Source organism: Dermochelys coriacea, chromosome 10 (genome assembly GCF_009764565.3).
Source record: "Dermochelys coriacea isolate rDerCor1 chromosome 10, rDerCor1.pri.v4, whole genome shotgun sequence".
NCBI lineage: Eukaryota > Metazoa > Chordata > Testudines > Dermochelyidae > Dermochelys > Dermochelys coriacea.
The window spans coordinates 48,135,839-48,151,101 of NC_050077.1; the positions used below are offsets into that span (position 1 = coordinate 48,135,839).

The 15,263-nt window shown below is 43.3% G+C and overlaps 1 protein-coding gene across 1 annotated transcript in view; it reads left to right on the forward strand.

Annotated features, from left to right (window-relative positions):
- Window positions 1-13,237: 13,237 nt before the first annotated feature.
- The window catches only part of LOC122456130 (maestro heat-like repeat-containing protein family member 1), a 33,965-nt gene continuing 31,939 nt past the window's right edge, over window positions 13,238-15,263 (forward strand). The window contains 3 exon segments of the mRNA XM_043493969.1: window positions 13,238-13,253; window positions 13,822-13,899; window positions 14,890-14,975. Coding sequence (XP_043349904.1) covers window positions 13,238-13,253; window positions 13,822-13,899; window positions 14,890-14,975 — 180 coding nt within the window.

Here is a 15,263-nt window from a genome sequence, read left to right on the forward strand (position 1 = left end):
TATAGCTGGCACAGAACAGCAGTCATGAGTGAAAGAAGAAACACCCCTCTAGGGCACATTCAGAAAAAGAAAGCAAGCAAAGGAAGCTTTTCTATCTAAGCAGGAAGGAGCTCTCCTGACATATACAGTCACAAATTTCAGAGTAGCAGCCATGTTAGTCTGTATTCGCAAAAGAAAAGGAGTACTTGTGGCACCTTAGAGACTAACAAATTTATTTGAGCATAAGCTTTCGTGAGCTACTCACGAAAGCTTATACTCAAATAAATTTGTTAGTCTCTAAGGTGCCACAAGTACTCCTTTTCTTTTTACAGTCACAAATGTTCACGGTGAGCCTTCCGGCCCCAGTGAGGATATGAGTGATGAGGAGATGTCTGATCTTCCAGTTAGTCAGAGTGCAGGTGACCTAGCAGCTACTGCAGCATCCATATCTCCATCTCAAATGGATGTAACCATTCACATTCCTAAAGAAAAGTGTAGATCAGAGAAGAGTGTGGTGGAGGCACAAGAAACAGCTGCTGCTAAGTTTAGTTCCTTAAGTCTAGATGATCCAGGATCATGGACTCGCTTGAGCAGTAGCCTGAGGGACTTCCTTGTACTGCATGGGCCACAGAAAGTGAAAAACTTCATGTTCCCTAAAGACAATGAAAATAGAATTTTTCATCCAACACATTACTGGCATGAAATCCCCTATGGTGACAAAGTGGAGAGGCCATGGCTTATGTGCTCAAAACCCAGAATGCTGCTTAGTGTTTTTGTTGCAAACTCTTCCAGTCTAATGTTCCAGCCACATTGGGTTCTACAGGAACAAAGGACTGGAAAAATCTGGCTAGAAATCTGGCATGCCACGAGAAGGCATCAAATCACCAGAGAGCATTCCATAGGTGGAAAGAGCTTGAGTTGAGACTGAGGTTAAAGGCAACCATAGATGATCAGCATCAAGAGAAGATTGCATCAGAGTCTCTTTACTGGCAAAATGTTCTGAAAAGGCTCGTTGCCGTTGTGAGAATGCTTGCTACCCAAAACCTAGCACTGCGTGGCACTTCAGATCTGCTGTATGTGCCAAACAATGGAAACTTCCTTAAAATTGTGGAGCTGATGGCTGAGTTTGATGTCGTACTCCAGGAGCATCTAAGAAGAGTCACCACCCAAGAAATGTACACACACCATTACCTTGGAAAAACAATTCAAAATGAGATCACACAGTTACTGGCAACAAAAGTCAAACAGAAGATTGCGGCAGATCTGAAGTCAGAAAGATATTATTTTGTTATTCTGGACTGCACCCCTGACATCAGCCATACCGAACAAATTACTTTAATGGTGCGTTTTGTAACAACAACAACAGAACCTAGTGAAAATGTCCCTGCAATGGTGACTGTCAAAGAGCATTTTCTAGAATTTATTGACATTGATGATACTACAGGAGCTGATGTGACAAATGTGTTTCTTAAAAAGCTGGAAGATATGGGAATTGCGATAGAGGTCAGGGCTACGATAATGGTGCCAACATGAGAGGAAAGAACAGAGGAGTGCACACATGGATCCGAGAGTTAAACCCTCGAGCTTTTTTTGTCCCAGGCAGTTCTCATTCATTGAACTTGGTGGTCAGTGATGCAGCATCAGCTTCTAGTGAGGCAGCTGAACTTTTTAATGTAATTAAAAACATCTATGTATTTTTCTCTGCATCAACTCATAGATGACAAATTTTGAAGCAACGTCTGGGAACATCCGCTCTGACCCTGAAACCACTGAGTGCCATACTATGGGAAAGTCGAGTGGAGGCGATAAAGCCTATCAAACACCAAATTGGGAAGATAGATGATGCCACAGTTGCCGTTATGGAGGATAATGCTATGACAGGAACTGTTTGTGGGAGAACAGTGGCAGAGGGAAATGGAATCACCAGAAACATACATAACTTTAAATTTCTGTGTGGCTTAGTGTTGTGGCATGACATGCTGTTTGAAATAAATGTTGTAAGCAAGAGACTCCAAGGTGTTGACCTTGATATATCTGGAGCAATGGAACAACTGGACAAAGCAAAGTCATACCTACAAGTCTTACCGGCCAGATGAGGGATTTCAAAATGTTCTGAAAAGTGCACAGAAGTTGGCAGAGGAACTTCACACTGAAGCTATTTTCCCATCCATTCAAGAATACAGGAGTCACCAAAGAAGACGACATTTTGGTTACGAGGCATGGGATAATCCCATAAGAGACCCCAAACAACAATTCAAATTGAATTCTTTAACCAGGTGCTACATGGTGCAATACAGTCAGTTGAAGAATGTTTCATGCAGCTCAAGGAACACAGCAGTATATTTGGGATGTTGTATGATATTCCAAAACTATTCCCTATACCTGAAGAAGACCTACACCAGCAGTGCAGGGCACTAGAGACAGTGTTGGCACATGATGACATGTGTGATATTGATGCGAGTGATTTAGGTGATGAACTGAAAGCCCTTTCAAGATACATTTCAGCAGAATCAACTCCAAAAGCTGTTCTGGAATATATGTGCCCAAATAAGATGACCACCCTCTTTCCAAATGCTTTTGTTGCTCTGCACATACTTTTAACACTTCCTGTAACAGTTGCCAGTGGAGAACGCAGCTCTCCAAGCTGAAGTTCATAAAAACACATCTGCGCTCCACAATGACACAGGAGAGGCTGGTCAGCCTTGCAACCATCTCAATAAAACATTAGCTAGCCCAGACTGTGGACCTTCAGCAGGAAGCAGTTCAAATCTTTGCAACCAAGAAGGCACAGAAAGCACCACTTTGATTATTCAAACAGATAAAAATGCCAGTGTTTACTATGCAGACAAGAAAAGTTACATTCAGGCATTTGAAAGTTAAGTGTTACCTAAAATTTTTGAAGAAGGCATTTTAAGTTGTTAGTTCTCCTTTATTGGGGTAGGTAGCAGAGTAGTACCATGAGAGGAGCAGAACAGGAAGGCGGCAGAATTGAGACCTTTCAAAGTTTTGGCCCAAGCGAGGGGGCATGGGGGAGTCATTTGACGGCCAAAATGTTGGGGGCCGGCCCTGGTGTTAAGATCATGTCTGGTCAACAAGAGAACTGTGGGGCTGGAAATCAAGGGACCAAAACTGGTGTGTTGGAAATTAGGCCTAATTGGTGGACAACATAATAAGGGGAAGGACTATTTCACCCATCGCTCCCTTTGGGGTCTGTTAGAAAAAAAGACCTTGCTGGGAGAATGAAGTGTTCTGACTAGCTGGGAGACAGGAAGAAGTGAACTTCACCGCATGGCTGCCACATCCACCATCTCCTAGGGACCTCAGGATCCACTGTAATACTGTTGGGCCTTCATGATCCTGATCCTGAGAAATGTCCTGTCCAACCAGGCCTGAGAGAGAGGGACCAAGATGACACTGCCACCTCCACTGGCTCCGGCCAAATCCCAAACACCACCTGGGATGTAAGACTTTGGTTCCTGCTGTCACCACCGCCCCCATCTTTGTGTGTCATTTTCCTTCCCTCCTATTTCTCCTCTTTCCTCTTCCTCTCCTTTTGACTTCTGTTTAGTAAGAGTCTGGCTGAGCTGGCCAAGACTGCATATTTTATAACACTGCTGTGATCCTGTGACTAAAAAGGCAGCGAAAAGCAATGTTCTAAGCAGCCCAATGCTGGTACAAGTTTGCCAGGTCTCAGAGTGGCGGCTGATCGGACCGTGTGCTGCTGTGCCTTTAGTTCGCCAGCAGTAAGGCTGCAAGTGAAAGTCAACACCAGAAACAGAAGTTGTTTTTTCAATCTTCCCCTTTTGGTGTGTTTTTGGCTTGTTCTGTCTTTTTTTGGAAACAGCTTCCATCTGCAACAACAGATCCAGCCCATCTCAATGAACTCCTTCTCTTTACCAAAAACAAACAAACAACCCCCCCCCCCAAATAACAAAGGAAAAAACAAAGGACAGTTATTATCATCTTTAATATATTCAAAGAGACCTTCAGACAGGGCTTTTCCCTTCTAAAAATTCTCTGTATTGCAAAATAATATTGTTAAAACTAAAGCCTCACTCAGTATGCTGCATTTCAAATGCTTGAACTGTTTCCTTCTTGTTCTGTGTCTTTAATAAAAGGTTACAAAGATTTTTAATGGAGTGTTTGCCGTGGGACTGAGCAGACCAATGTCTGTGTGTTCCTAAAACCCAAGCCTTATTTCAGTGTTTAGTGCTGTATAGTGGCAGGGGTCATGTTAACACAGTCATTCTCAAACTTTTTTACTGGTGAGCCCTTTCACATAGCAAGCCTCTGAATGTAACCCCCCCTTACAAATTAAAAACACTTTGTATTATATTTAACACACTATAAATGCTGGAGGCAAAGCAGGGTTTGAGGTGGAAGCTGACAGCTCGCAACCCCACATGCAATAACCTTGTGACCTCCTGAGGGGTCCCAAACCCCAGTTTGAGAACCCCCGTGTTAACACCTTTCAATCTCTAGGCCAATTTATTCAAAAAAAACAAATACAAAAACCTTCTAGGTTATGGCTGCCTCTCTCCCCACAAGTCATACTAGCCCTTGGGAGAGCTGCATTGCCCAGCTGCCCCACACCCTCTCCTCCAATGCCGGCCCCACAACCACCCTCCTCTCCATCAACCCCACGGACTCAACCTTGGGATCAGCTACAACTCTGCCCCTCCTTCTCCCCTCCCCCCACCCCACATCCAGGCTGCTGCCCAATCTTGCCAGTCCTTCCTTTACCATGCCTCTACAATCTCCCTTGTCCTCTCCAGCCCACCTGCTCCAGGCCTCGATCACCTATCCCATTAACTCTGCCCTCCCCCCACATCTCCTCTCATTCCCCTTCAGAGCCCGCTGTAAAATCATCTTCTCACCCATCAAATCAGCCCATTCCGATCCATCCCCTGGCTCCCTTGCAGGTCCTATGCTAGAGCTAGCAAATTCCCCAAGAATGCATCTCTCAGGGCCACCCAAACCATGTGTGAATTCAGCAAATACTTTCAGCTACACACAAAAAGGGAATGTTTTGCTTTAAAAGTCAAACCAGTCTGTTTGGACCATTCCACAGCAAAATGTCATTTTCATTTTGAAAATGAGGCAATTTAAAAAAAAAGTGGAGGTTGAAAAACACCCACAACCAACCTGAAACGAAAAACCAAAACAAGTTTTGTTTCAGGCCAAACCAAACCAATATTTATTTTTTTTGTATTTCTCCGACTGACCCCCAAACTGAAAAGTCACTGATTCACTCAGCTCCGTTCAGCACCCGAGTGCAGCTCCGTGTTGAGTCTTTGCAAACTTCGTTCCCACCTAGCTCTCCGGGCTCATTCCCCCGCACTCTCCCAGCTGTTCCTTTTGTGTCCTTCCCTGGCTCTCCCTTGCCAACCCCCTGCCATGCTGCTCCTCAGGCTAACATTATTCTCTCTTTCTCCTGCCCCAAACTTCTCTCTCTTCCTTCAAGTTCCTCCTTAAACAAGATCCTGCTCAGGAGAATGGGAAATCAAATAAACCAAGCAAGAGATTCTCAGCTCTTTGGGGTAGGGCTGTGCCCTCCTCTGTGTTGTACAGCCCCCAGCATGATGTTGGGACTCAAATACCCACGGACCTGCATTCTGACTGCCTTTTATTGCAGCCTTTAAGAATGGGATTTAGTGTCTGTGTGTATCCTTAGGAAAGAATCTTCTCAGCCCTTTTATTCTCTCAGCCCATGGCACCAGTGCAGCTGTGGCTGGACTAGCAATTGGAGCGCCTCACACTGAGGGAGATGGCCAGTCCAAGCTCATGCTTCAGGGATTCCTTGGTCACTGAGGGATGAGGAAGGAATTTTTTATCCATATGACCCAGAACTGCAAAGCTGGCCACATGCATTGTGGGATTTCACCTTCCCCTTTGCTGCTGCAAGAGGCAATATACTGGAATGGACTGAACAAATGATCTCCAGAGTGTCTGACACAAAATGATTTTGCACCTTGTGGTCGAATCTCCTTTTCTCATGACACATTATACGGACAGTGTTTGTGGGGAGGCCCCAGGGCCACCTTAGATTAAAATCCCCAACAAATGCCAAGAGCAATCCTCCCTTAATCCAATCTGGGGGATGCAAACCCCAAGGGCCCTAGCCAGACAGCCCCAGGCCACCTTGCCCCTGTGATGTCAGCAGTGGCCCTGTGTCACAAAGCGGGTAGGCAACCTATGGCTCAGTGTGCTCTGGGAGCTGGAGAGGGAGCACATGGCTGTCTGGGCTCTGCTTTTCAGACAGTTGGGAGCATTTTTTGGAGTGTATAGCACCTGTTTATACAGAACTCACGGAGGAATCCACATCCTCACTGTCATCTGCGATTATACATGAGACATCAAAATTCTTCTGTGGCTCGAACATCCCAGCACAGGGGTGAGGGACCTTTCCAGATACTCCACAGAGAACGGGGATCTTCCAGTTTTCCCGCAGGCTGATCTTGGGGAAACATTCCAGTGAGGGGCTGGGAAAAGGAATCTGAGCTCTCCTCTTCTTCCATCTCCCTGCCCCCTCGTTCTTCTCCCTCAGTGCCCCTTCCTCTCTCTTCCTGATTCCTCCATGAACAAGGGTGAATAAAAAAATCAATTAAAAATAAAAAATATCAGATATTTTTATTGTAATCAGATTTTTTCTTCAAATTAAATATACTTTTACAGATAAATCTATTTAAAATTTAAATGTGAAAGTATGACAACCTATATTCAGCCCTAAAATGAATATAATCTATTAATATAACTGAAATTAAATAAGCAAATATTCTAGCCATCTGGGCTTGCGGTCAAAGTTTTAAAGAAAGTCAAAGCATTGACCTGGTAGATGTCACTGATTAACCACTTGGAAGAAACCAGAGTTTGCTGAAGTACTAAACCCTCTTTCGATGGCAGTAGCCTCTTCTGCAGATTCAGAGAGAATATTTTGTTCATTTCAGTTTATCCAACTAGTTCAGTTCAATGAGTAGTTCATCTAAAGTTTAGGACTCAATTGGGAGTTGAAAAAGCAGGAAAGCTTGTTTTCCTCTTCTAATCTATGAATTAAAAAGAGATGTGAGAGGATGAGATCTATTAGTTCTAAAATCTCGACGGACGTGGTGACCGGAAAAAATCAGTTCAACTGATCATTTGCAGATAATACTTCTTTTGTTTAATAAATCAGTTAGATTTAAATGCAAAACAGGCTTTGATAAATTTACATATTGTCTTATGCAACCAGCACATTTAACTTCATTTTCTTTAATAAGAAACAATTTAAAAACGCTTTTGTGCATTTTTAATTGTATTCCAATTTCCATTGAAATTTAATTTGACACAAATCATGAGTAAAAGATTAATCACCATCCAGTAAATAGGAAATGTATGATTCATCATTTTCTATCACAATAAAAAAAATGTAAAAATTAAGACTGAATAAATATATGTTAAGCTATATAATTGCTTACACAAGTGTGTATACACATAGTGTATCCTCGGGGTTAGAAAAAAGAAGTACAAAATTATGCCAAGCTCTGAGAATCAGCCTTTCTTTAGGTAAATATCTAAAAAACAAAAATGGAAAACAAGATTAAAATAATTGATTTAAATCAAGATTTCCTGTGCTTGCTGATTTAAATCACAATGAAAATCATTGATTTGACTTGCTCTGATTTAAACCAGTCCATACCGCTGTGAACTCAGTGGGGGGTGGAAAGTGGTAATTTTAAATTGTGTTGAATGTGAAGTAATTTCATCCCAAAACTTAGTAAAAATATTTCGTTTAGAGAAACAAGAAATGCTCGGCTGTCTCTTCTTGTTTCCCAATTCCGCTATTTTAGTCACAGGTGTTCTTTTACATACCTTGGGGGACACCATGATTAAAGCCAAGCAAAATAATCACTGTTATTAACCATGGCTATTTTATTATTAAAAAAAAGAAAACACTAAACAAAACAACAAAAGACAGAACACAAAGGATAAAAGGCTGATTTCTATTTAACCTCTTTTGTATGCTTCTCTCTGGAGAGCTTTTAACAGATTACACCTTTGTGAGCAGGCCTGCTTTTGATGGGGCACTTTTCTCTTGGTAAGTTGAAACCAAGGTCTTATTTCCCAAAATTATATGGGATCATCGATACTAAGACTGTTTATGGATGAGCAAAATAATTATAAAATCCTATTAATAACTAGACAGTTTATATAGATGGGCAAAGTAAGCAATTTTAACAAAATCCTCTAAAATCAAAGAAAGTAGTTAAATTACTTAGTTAGAAGAATGGTTTCAGAGTAGCAGCCATGTTAGTCTGTATCCGCAAAAAGAAAAGGAGTACTTGTGGCACCTTAGAGACTAACAAATTTATTTGAGCATAAGCTTTCGTGAGCTACAGCTCACTTCATTGGATGCATGTTGCTGTAGCTCACAAAAGCTTATGCTCAAATAAATTTGTTAGTCTCTAAGGTGCCACAAGTCTTCCTTTTCTTTTTTTAGTTAGAAGAAGCCATTTAAGGAGCTTTCTTGAGACTTGCCAATTAACAAAATATTTAGAATCTTAAATTCAATGAAATCCCACTATTTCTCCTTTTCCCAATGCCCAAATGCATGGTCTAACCATTTAGTGGTTAACAGGAGAAACTGTTAACATCTTAAATTACAACAGCATATCCATATCACAACAAAACTGTTACAAGAGTTTATAACTCTAATCCCTTGGCAGGGTTTTAGCTAACTTCTCTTACCAACACATGCTGAAGTTTTGGGGAGGTTTCCTTGGGTTGGTTTCTTTGCAAGTCTTCTCTCTTCTGTCTGTGTCAGCTTGCTTTTAGAGAGGGAGAGGATGAGTTGAGTTTGAGCAGGGTAGCTGAGCGTGTGCTCACTTAGAGTTTTTATACTTGTCTCTTCCCTATTTCCATGCAATTTGAGAAAAACACACCTCTCTTGGTCTTGTTTCAGTTCAAAGTTGGCTGCAGTTGCCCTTTCACTGGCTCTGTACATTCATGGAGCTTCTTCATCTTATGGATAGGTAGTTTGTTAATGCGTGTATGTGTTAGGGTTGTAAGTCTTTCTTGACAATTATATTTCCTTTGTTTTTGTGGGAGAGATTCTCAGAACATCTTCAAATTTAGTCTTAACTCTTCTTATTCGGTTCATTTTCTGAGATATTTCTTCAGTTTCATTATGCTTCAATGGGAAATGAAATTCTGTTTTTAAAAAATCTAAACGTGTTCTTTCTGAAAAGGTTTTTAGTTCTCGAAGCAGTCTTTTAAAATTAAATCATTCTTAGCGAGTCTTTAGCTTAAATAGTGATTGAAGAAGTTGTTGATTCTTTAGAACAACTGTTGGAGAGATGATTCTTCTTATCTTTCTGAGTTGGGGGAAGGAGTTGCTAGAGCTCTGCCAGTAGCTAATTAATTCCCTATTAATATAATAAATAGTCTAGACTTAAATGTCTTCTTATATTGGTAATCAGCTGAGCAAGGTCATTAGATTTCATGTTAGTACATAATGCATTTTACCACACGGAGCAATGATATTAGAAAACCACATTAGATACTTTGCATTCAGTTAAAATACTTTGCAAATATGCCCTCCAAAACAGTTTGTCATTTCAATATTTTAGAAACCAACTAAGGTTTTCTACAAAACTTGTTCTCAGCTACACACATTTTTCTCAAAAGTTTTAAGGACACAAGCAGAGGGTTTTCTTGCAAAGAGGGGCTGGTAGAGCCCACTTTACAACCTAGTTTTATTGTTCTAATACATCCCTAAATTCATTTTGGAATATCTAATGTAAGTAATATCCTCATGTTCTCTACAGGGCCAGAACTTTCCTAAAACATTTTTCTTTATAACATTTGTTTTATTGAGATAAAGGATAAAGATAAACTATAATAAATTTACAGCTTATAAAAGAGGGAGGTGCTCTGGTGTTGATAAAACACTCTTTTGGTTGGTTTGACTCTTGGTCCAAGTTCCTTAGAGTTACAAGCGGTTTGTTATAGCAATTAAACTTCTATTAAATATTTTGTACAAAGCACAAATGCCAATAATCAACACATATTTTAAACATAGCACAAAAAGGAAATAGTATAAAAGTTAAAGCAGATTAAAATGAGGACAGCTGCCTTTTAGAGTTTGTACTGACACTCTGGGGGGACATAAACAGTTTTATGGTCAAGAGATGTTATTTTCCAGACATTTGCTTGTTTCTGGATGACAGAAATCAGAAGCCTTCTGCAATTTCTTGGATTGGCATGAACATTTTATAACCTAGCTAACTAAAACTGGGGTACTGTTATATTTTTAAGCATCCTGGTGATAATATACTTATAGGCATATTTGAACGTTCAGTAAAGGCACAAACATGTTTGTAATGACCTAACATTATAAAAATAAGTTATAATAATGCCATTGATAAAATGTTTACATCAATATTGAGGTCTCACCACCTCATAGCGATCTTGTCTCTTCAGCCAGGCAGGCAGCAAAAAAACTAGGTCTGGGGCTCTTGGGGCCATCTAGAACCATGTGTGAGTATGGTGGAGTCTGTGTCATGGGAAAGAAGCCTCGGAGAATCATTCATGTTGGTTCTTGTCTTAGGAACCTGTTAGTTTGGGTTCACTTTCATAAGTTTTGTGACTACAGGAATCCATGTTGGTTCCAAGATGGAGTTTTTATGCCCACATGAGCTATAAATTAATTTCTCTTTTATTTCTTCTAGAGTTGTAAACAACTTCCAGTCAGAACTGGTTTTTCAAAGGGGTTTCCTAGAAGGGGCTTCCCGCCTTTTCTAAGGGGTTTCCCAGGTAAGTGTATAAAAGACTGCCCCGAACATGGCCTCAGGGCTGTCCATCTGAGTGGCAGCCAGGGACGGTCACGGGTCCTACCTGCAGGTATCTATCCACCCTAGTGATAGGAGAGCTGCTGTTCTCCTGGATGCATCATCTGCTGTGCCCTGTGGTCCCGAAGGAACATCAAGGGACTCCTTGGAAATCCTCTCCAAAAGCTTACTCTTAGCCGGAGGATTGAGGTCCCAAGCAACTGCTGTCGCTTCAATCTGTGGAGAAGGATTTTATATATCTATATCTATATATCTATATCTGTTTATAGGGTTGAGTTTTGGGGTAATCACTGTATTGTGTCATTTTGCTGTTTATTCCCCTTCTTATTTGTCCCACCCTTTGTCATAAACCCTTTAATACACTTTATTTGATTTTATCTTTATTGCTTGACTCCTCATTACTTAGGGTGGGAGGGTCCTCTTTGCAGGAGAAAGGGGCTCTACCAGATGATAGATGCTGGACAGGGAGGCCGAACCTAGGGAGACAGGAAGCATAAGGGTCTCTTGTTTTAACGCACACGCACACACACTCCTCCTTTGCCTTTCAGTCCTTTCCCCCTCTAACAAGCAGATATGGATCTTTACGGCCACCTCTGCCGACTGCTGGTCTGATTTGGAGGTGAGTAGGAAGTCCCCCCAGAAATGGAGCCTCCTCTCCCCACATTACTGTCCTCTCCAGACCACCTGCAGGGGACTACTGGGAATCTCCATGTGCTTGGGGAGTCAGGGTCTCCTGATGTAGCAGGTTTGTTTTCTCCAAGGTTCCTTGGAGCATTTTAGCTTTATTTAAACCCTCAGACATTTCTAGCCCTTCTGGACTAACAGGGAATTCCCTGATGGGACCCCAATGCAGCACTGCCATCCCGGCCTTGTCTGCGCTCTCCTTGTCTCCTGAGGGAGATCTGTTATTAACTAGAGAAGCGGGGACAAGCAGAGTTCGTGAAGTCCTGGCCTCTTGGGTTAAAATCTCTAATGGAATCCTGCTGGTTTGGGAAGAATTTGGAGCAGATTCTCTCCAAATTTCCCCCGGCCCCTATTGTCCCTGTCCATGTTATCTCAGCTCCCTACCTGTGGGGTGAGGTGTTTGTCAAATGCCTTGGAGATGGGTGTGCAATATAAATGCTCTGGGCTGTGACTGGTGGCACTCCCTCCCCAGAGACGCCGTGCAGTGTGATTAGTTCCCCACACAGCTGTATTGTCTACCTCACCCCCTTGGGATTTCTATCAGTGACTGGGAAAGGAGGAAATGACCCCCTCCCCTTTGCTCTTATCAGCCACAGACCAGGGGAAGGTGAATACAGCAACTACTGGGTGTTGCAGCCCTTCCCTGTCTGGGCCTGCTGCTTCAGGTAAGTAGGAAACAGGGGTATATACAACTCAGATTCACCCCTTTCCCTGCGTAACCTTCTGTAACCTTGATGTTGAAATATTTCCAATTCATAGTAAGTTGTTACAGATAAGGCTGCAACAAAACCCAGGTTCAAGCATCTAAGTTGGTTATAGAAAATGTATTTAGGCAACACTATAAATGATAAAACCAAACTTCATTCAAAAAGAAAATGATTAGTTAAGCAAACAGGTGCACAATTACCACTTACACTGTCAACACCGAGTGTGCATATAACTGTTGTATTGTGGATCAGTGGGGGATCAGTCCACTGACAACAGAGTGAAGTACAGCCTTAGAACCCTGGGACATAATGGTACCCTTGGGGTGTTAATTGGAGCGTTCACCGAATTAACAAAAACAACTCCCAGTAGGAGCCATTCTCATACTATTGAACATGCAACTGCCCCTTACACTAATTATATTTCCATCGCCTCCTTATTGACTCTACATTACACATGGTTTACATTAACATCTGCACTAATATCCTTCCCATACTAGCAGTATAGATAGCATTTTAATAAAACAGTCAATTCTCAAAAACACTCATTAAAAACCCTGCTTAAGCCAGCTATAACCAAAACCAAACAGTAGCAGAACCCCAGGCCATGTCCTTGCTAACTCTTACTTTCCCATAACAGGATCTCCAACTTATCGCTATCTTTACTCACACTAACAACTTCAGTTTTCCAAACTCTTCTACACTTAAGCTAACTTAGGCCAAAAACCTAATTTCTACTTATTTTGTAACCTAAACCATCCCATTGGTAGGCCAAATTCACAGCCATGAAAAGTCATGGACCATGAAATCAGACCTCCACCATGAAATCTAGCTATTGGAGGGGTGGTGTACATACCCCCACTGCTCGGAAGGCAGCACAGAAGCGAGGGTGGCAATCCCACAACCCCCCTACAACACTTTTGTGTCTCCTCTACAACTCCCTTTTGGGGTAGAACCCCCACTACAACATTGTGAAATTTCAGATGTAAACATCTGAAAACCTGAAATTGATTTTCAAATCCTGTGGCCATGAAATTGACCAGAATGGACCGTAGATTTGGTAGGGTGCTACCTATAGCCTATATCTGCCCTTTGCCAGCTCCCTTCAGTGGGTCGGCCCCCTCCTTCCCATTAATGAGGTGCCTGGCTGGGGCTGGAACTGTGCGTGCTACTGAGCCACACACATTCCATTCCTGGAAGCAGACACCAATGCATTTTTCATGACTGAGATGCTCGTAGTTTTCAGATGTACATTACAAAAGGCTTTGTGAGTCATGATCAGATGCTGCCTCAGGCACTGCTGGTTTGGTGGCTGTGCAGTGAGGTGGGCCAGAATAGGTCACTTCTTGGTCAGAGTTTCTCCAGCCAGAACACACCTCATAAACTCAATTACCTCATGGAACCAATGCTCTAGGTGACAGAGCCATCTTGCTGAATCCCAAGGAAGAGGAGAGGTACCACAAAGGTTTTATCCCCAAGGAAGGGGGATCCCACATTTCAGTGCTGCAGCTCTGTGCATCCACCTCTGTCCGAGCCTCACAATGTCTCTGGCTCCTTGGGGTTCTCCAGCTCACAAATTTTGCTTACTTTGCTTAAGAGCAAACTTAGTTTCCTTCTGTTCATTTTAGGCATCAAGCAAAAGGCCTATTCGTCAGCCCGGGGACAGCTAACCCCAATTAGTGAGGATGAGGAAAGGCCAAGAGTGAGTGAGGAGAGAGCGGGAAATGCACAGCACACTGGGGAAGTGCCCATGGCACAGATGGTACAAGGTTCCCTCCATCACCAACCCAGGCAGGACTCCTGTCCCCTACTGCCTTTCCCGTGACTCACTGACCCTCTGAGGCTCTGACCCTCTTTCCAAACGGGCTGCATTCGGGAACCAGGGAGAGAAATAATAACCATTGTCCTGAGCTTCCTCTCTCCCCAGAGTGTCCCACACACTCACCTCGCCCTGGGCCCAGGGCAGGGTTAACTTTTAGCCCAGCCTACACCTGCGGAGAGCAAGACTCCGGGAGGGGAAGTGGCTGGCCCAAGGCCAGAAAGCAGGAGTATACATCCCTGATACACTCTGGAAGTAACCGTTGTAGGAGGTGAGCAGGCAGAGACAATGGGCCAGATCCTTGGCCCCTGGTAAGGCAGCATGAAGGGATCTTAAGCTCTCCCTTCCAAGCTGCCACGTTGTTTCCTCATCCCAGTGCGGGGGCAGGGAGGAGCCCTTGGATGCTGTGTTCCCATCCCTGACCTGTCTCTGTGGGTCTCTAGACTGTCAGCCCTTCAGGACAAAAGTTGTCTGTCTGCATTGTGCTGCACACAGTGCAATAGGGCCTGATCCTGACTGGAGCCTCTGGGCGCTGCCATAACATCAGTAGTGATAAGTAATCAGGGCAGGCCTTGCTCTTTCAAACCAGGCCCGACCATCCCTGCCATCCTCTCAGCACACACCACCCCAGCTGGCGTCAGGTACAACTATCCTGTTGAACCAACCATAAGTGATACTAGGCTAGTGCAAACAAAGGGGTCAAATGCCCCTCCCAGAGAAGGGAGAGTCCAGCACCAGCTGGAAGCTGCTCTCCACCAGGGCCATAACTTTATTCCTTCCAAGTCTGGGTCGTGGTAACCCAGCCATTGATGGAGACTCTACTCATTGGGGCTTGTCTGGCTGACACATCATCCCCATGTCCTGAGTCTCTTCTCTTCACACAACCTTGCTCGTGTGAGGGACATGGATGAGGCTGCCCTGAGGAAGGACATTGGCACCCTCTTCCCAGCTCACCATTCCATGGTAAGAGATGCTGGAATCACTCCGGCAAAATGCCAGGGCCTACTGGCTTAACATGGGTAGGCTGTGGGAAGAGCTGTCCTTGCCGCATCCTGTTCCCATTGGGTGATGGCTCCTGGAGAACTCTCTGTTGGTTTCTTTTCCTCCCACCCACCCCAACCCCTTTGACCGGGAACATCAGCATCCCGCACCTTGTTCCAACGCTCCACATCTTCGGTTCCTGACCTGAGATGCTCTGCTTCTACATGAGCCATGGCCCCTGAAGCCTCGGTGTCACTCATAGACTGATCC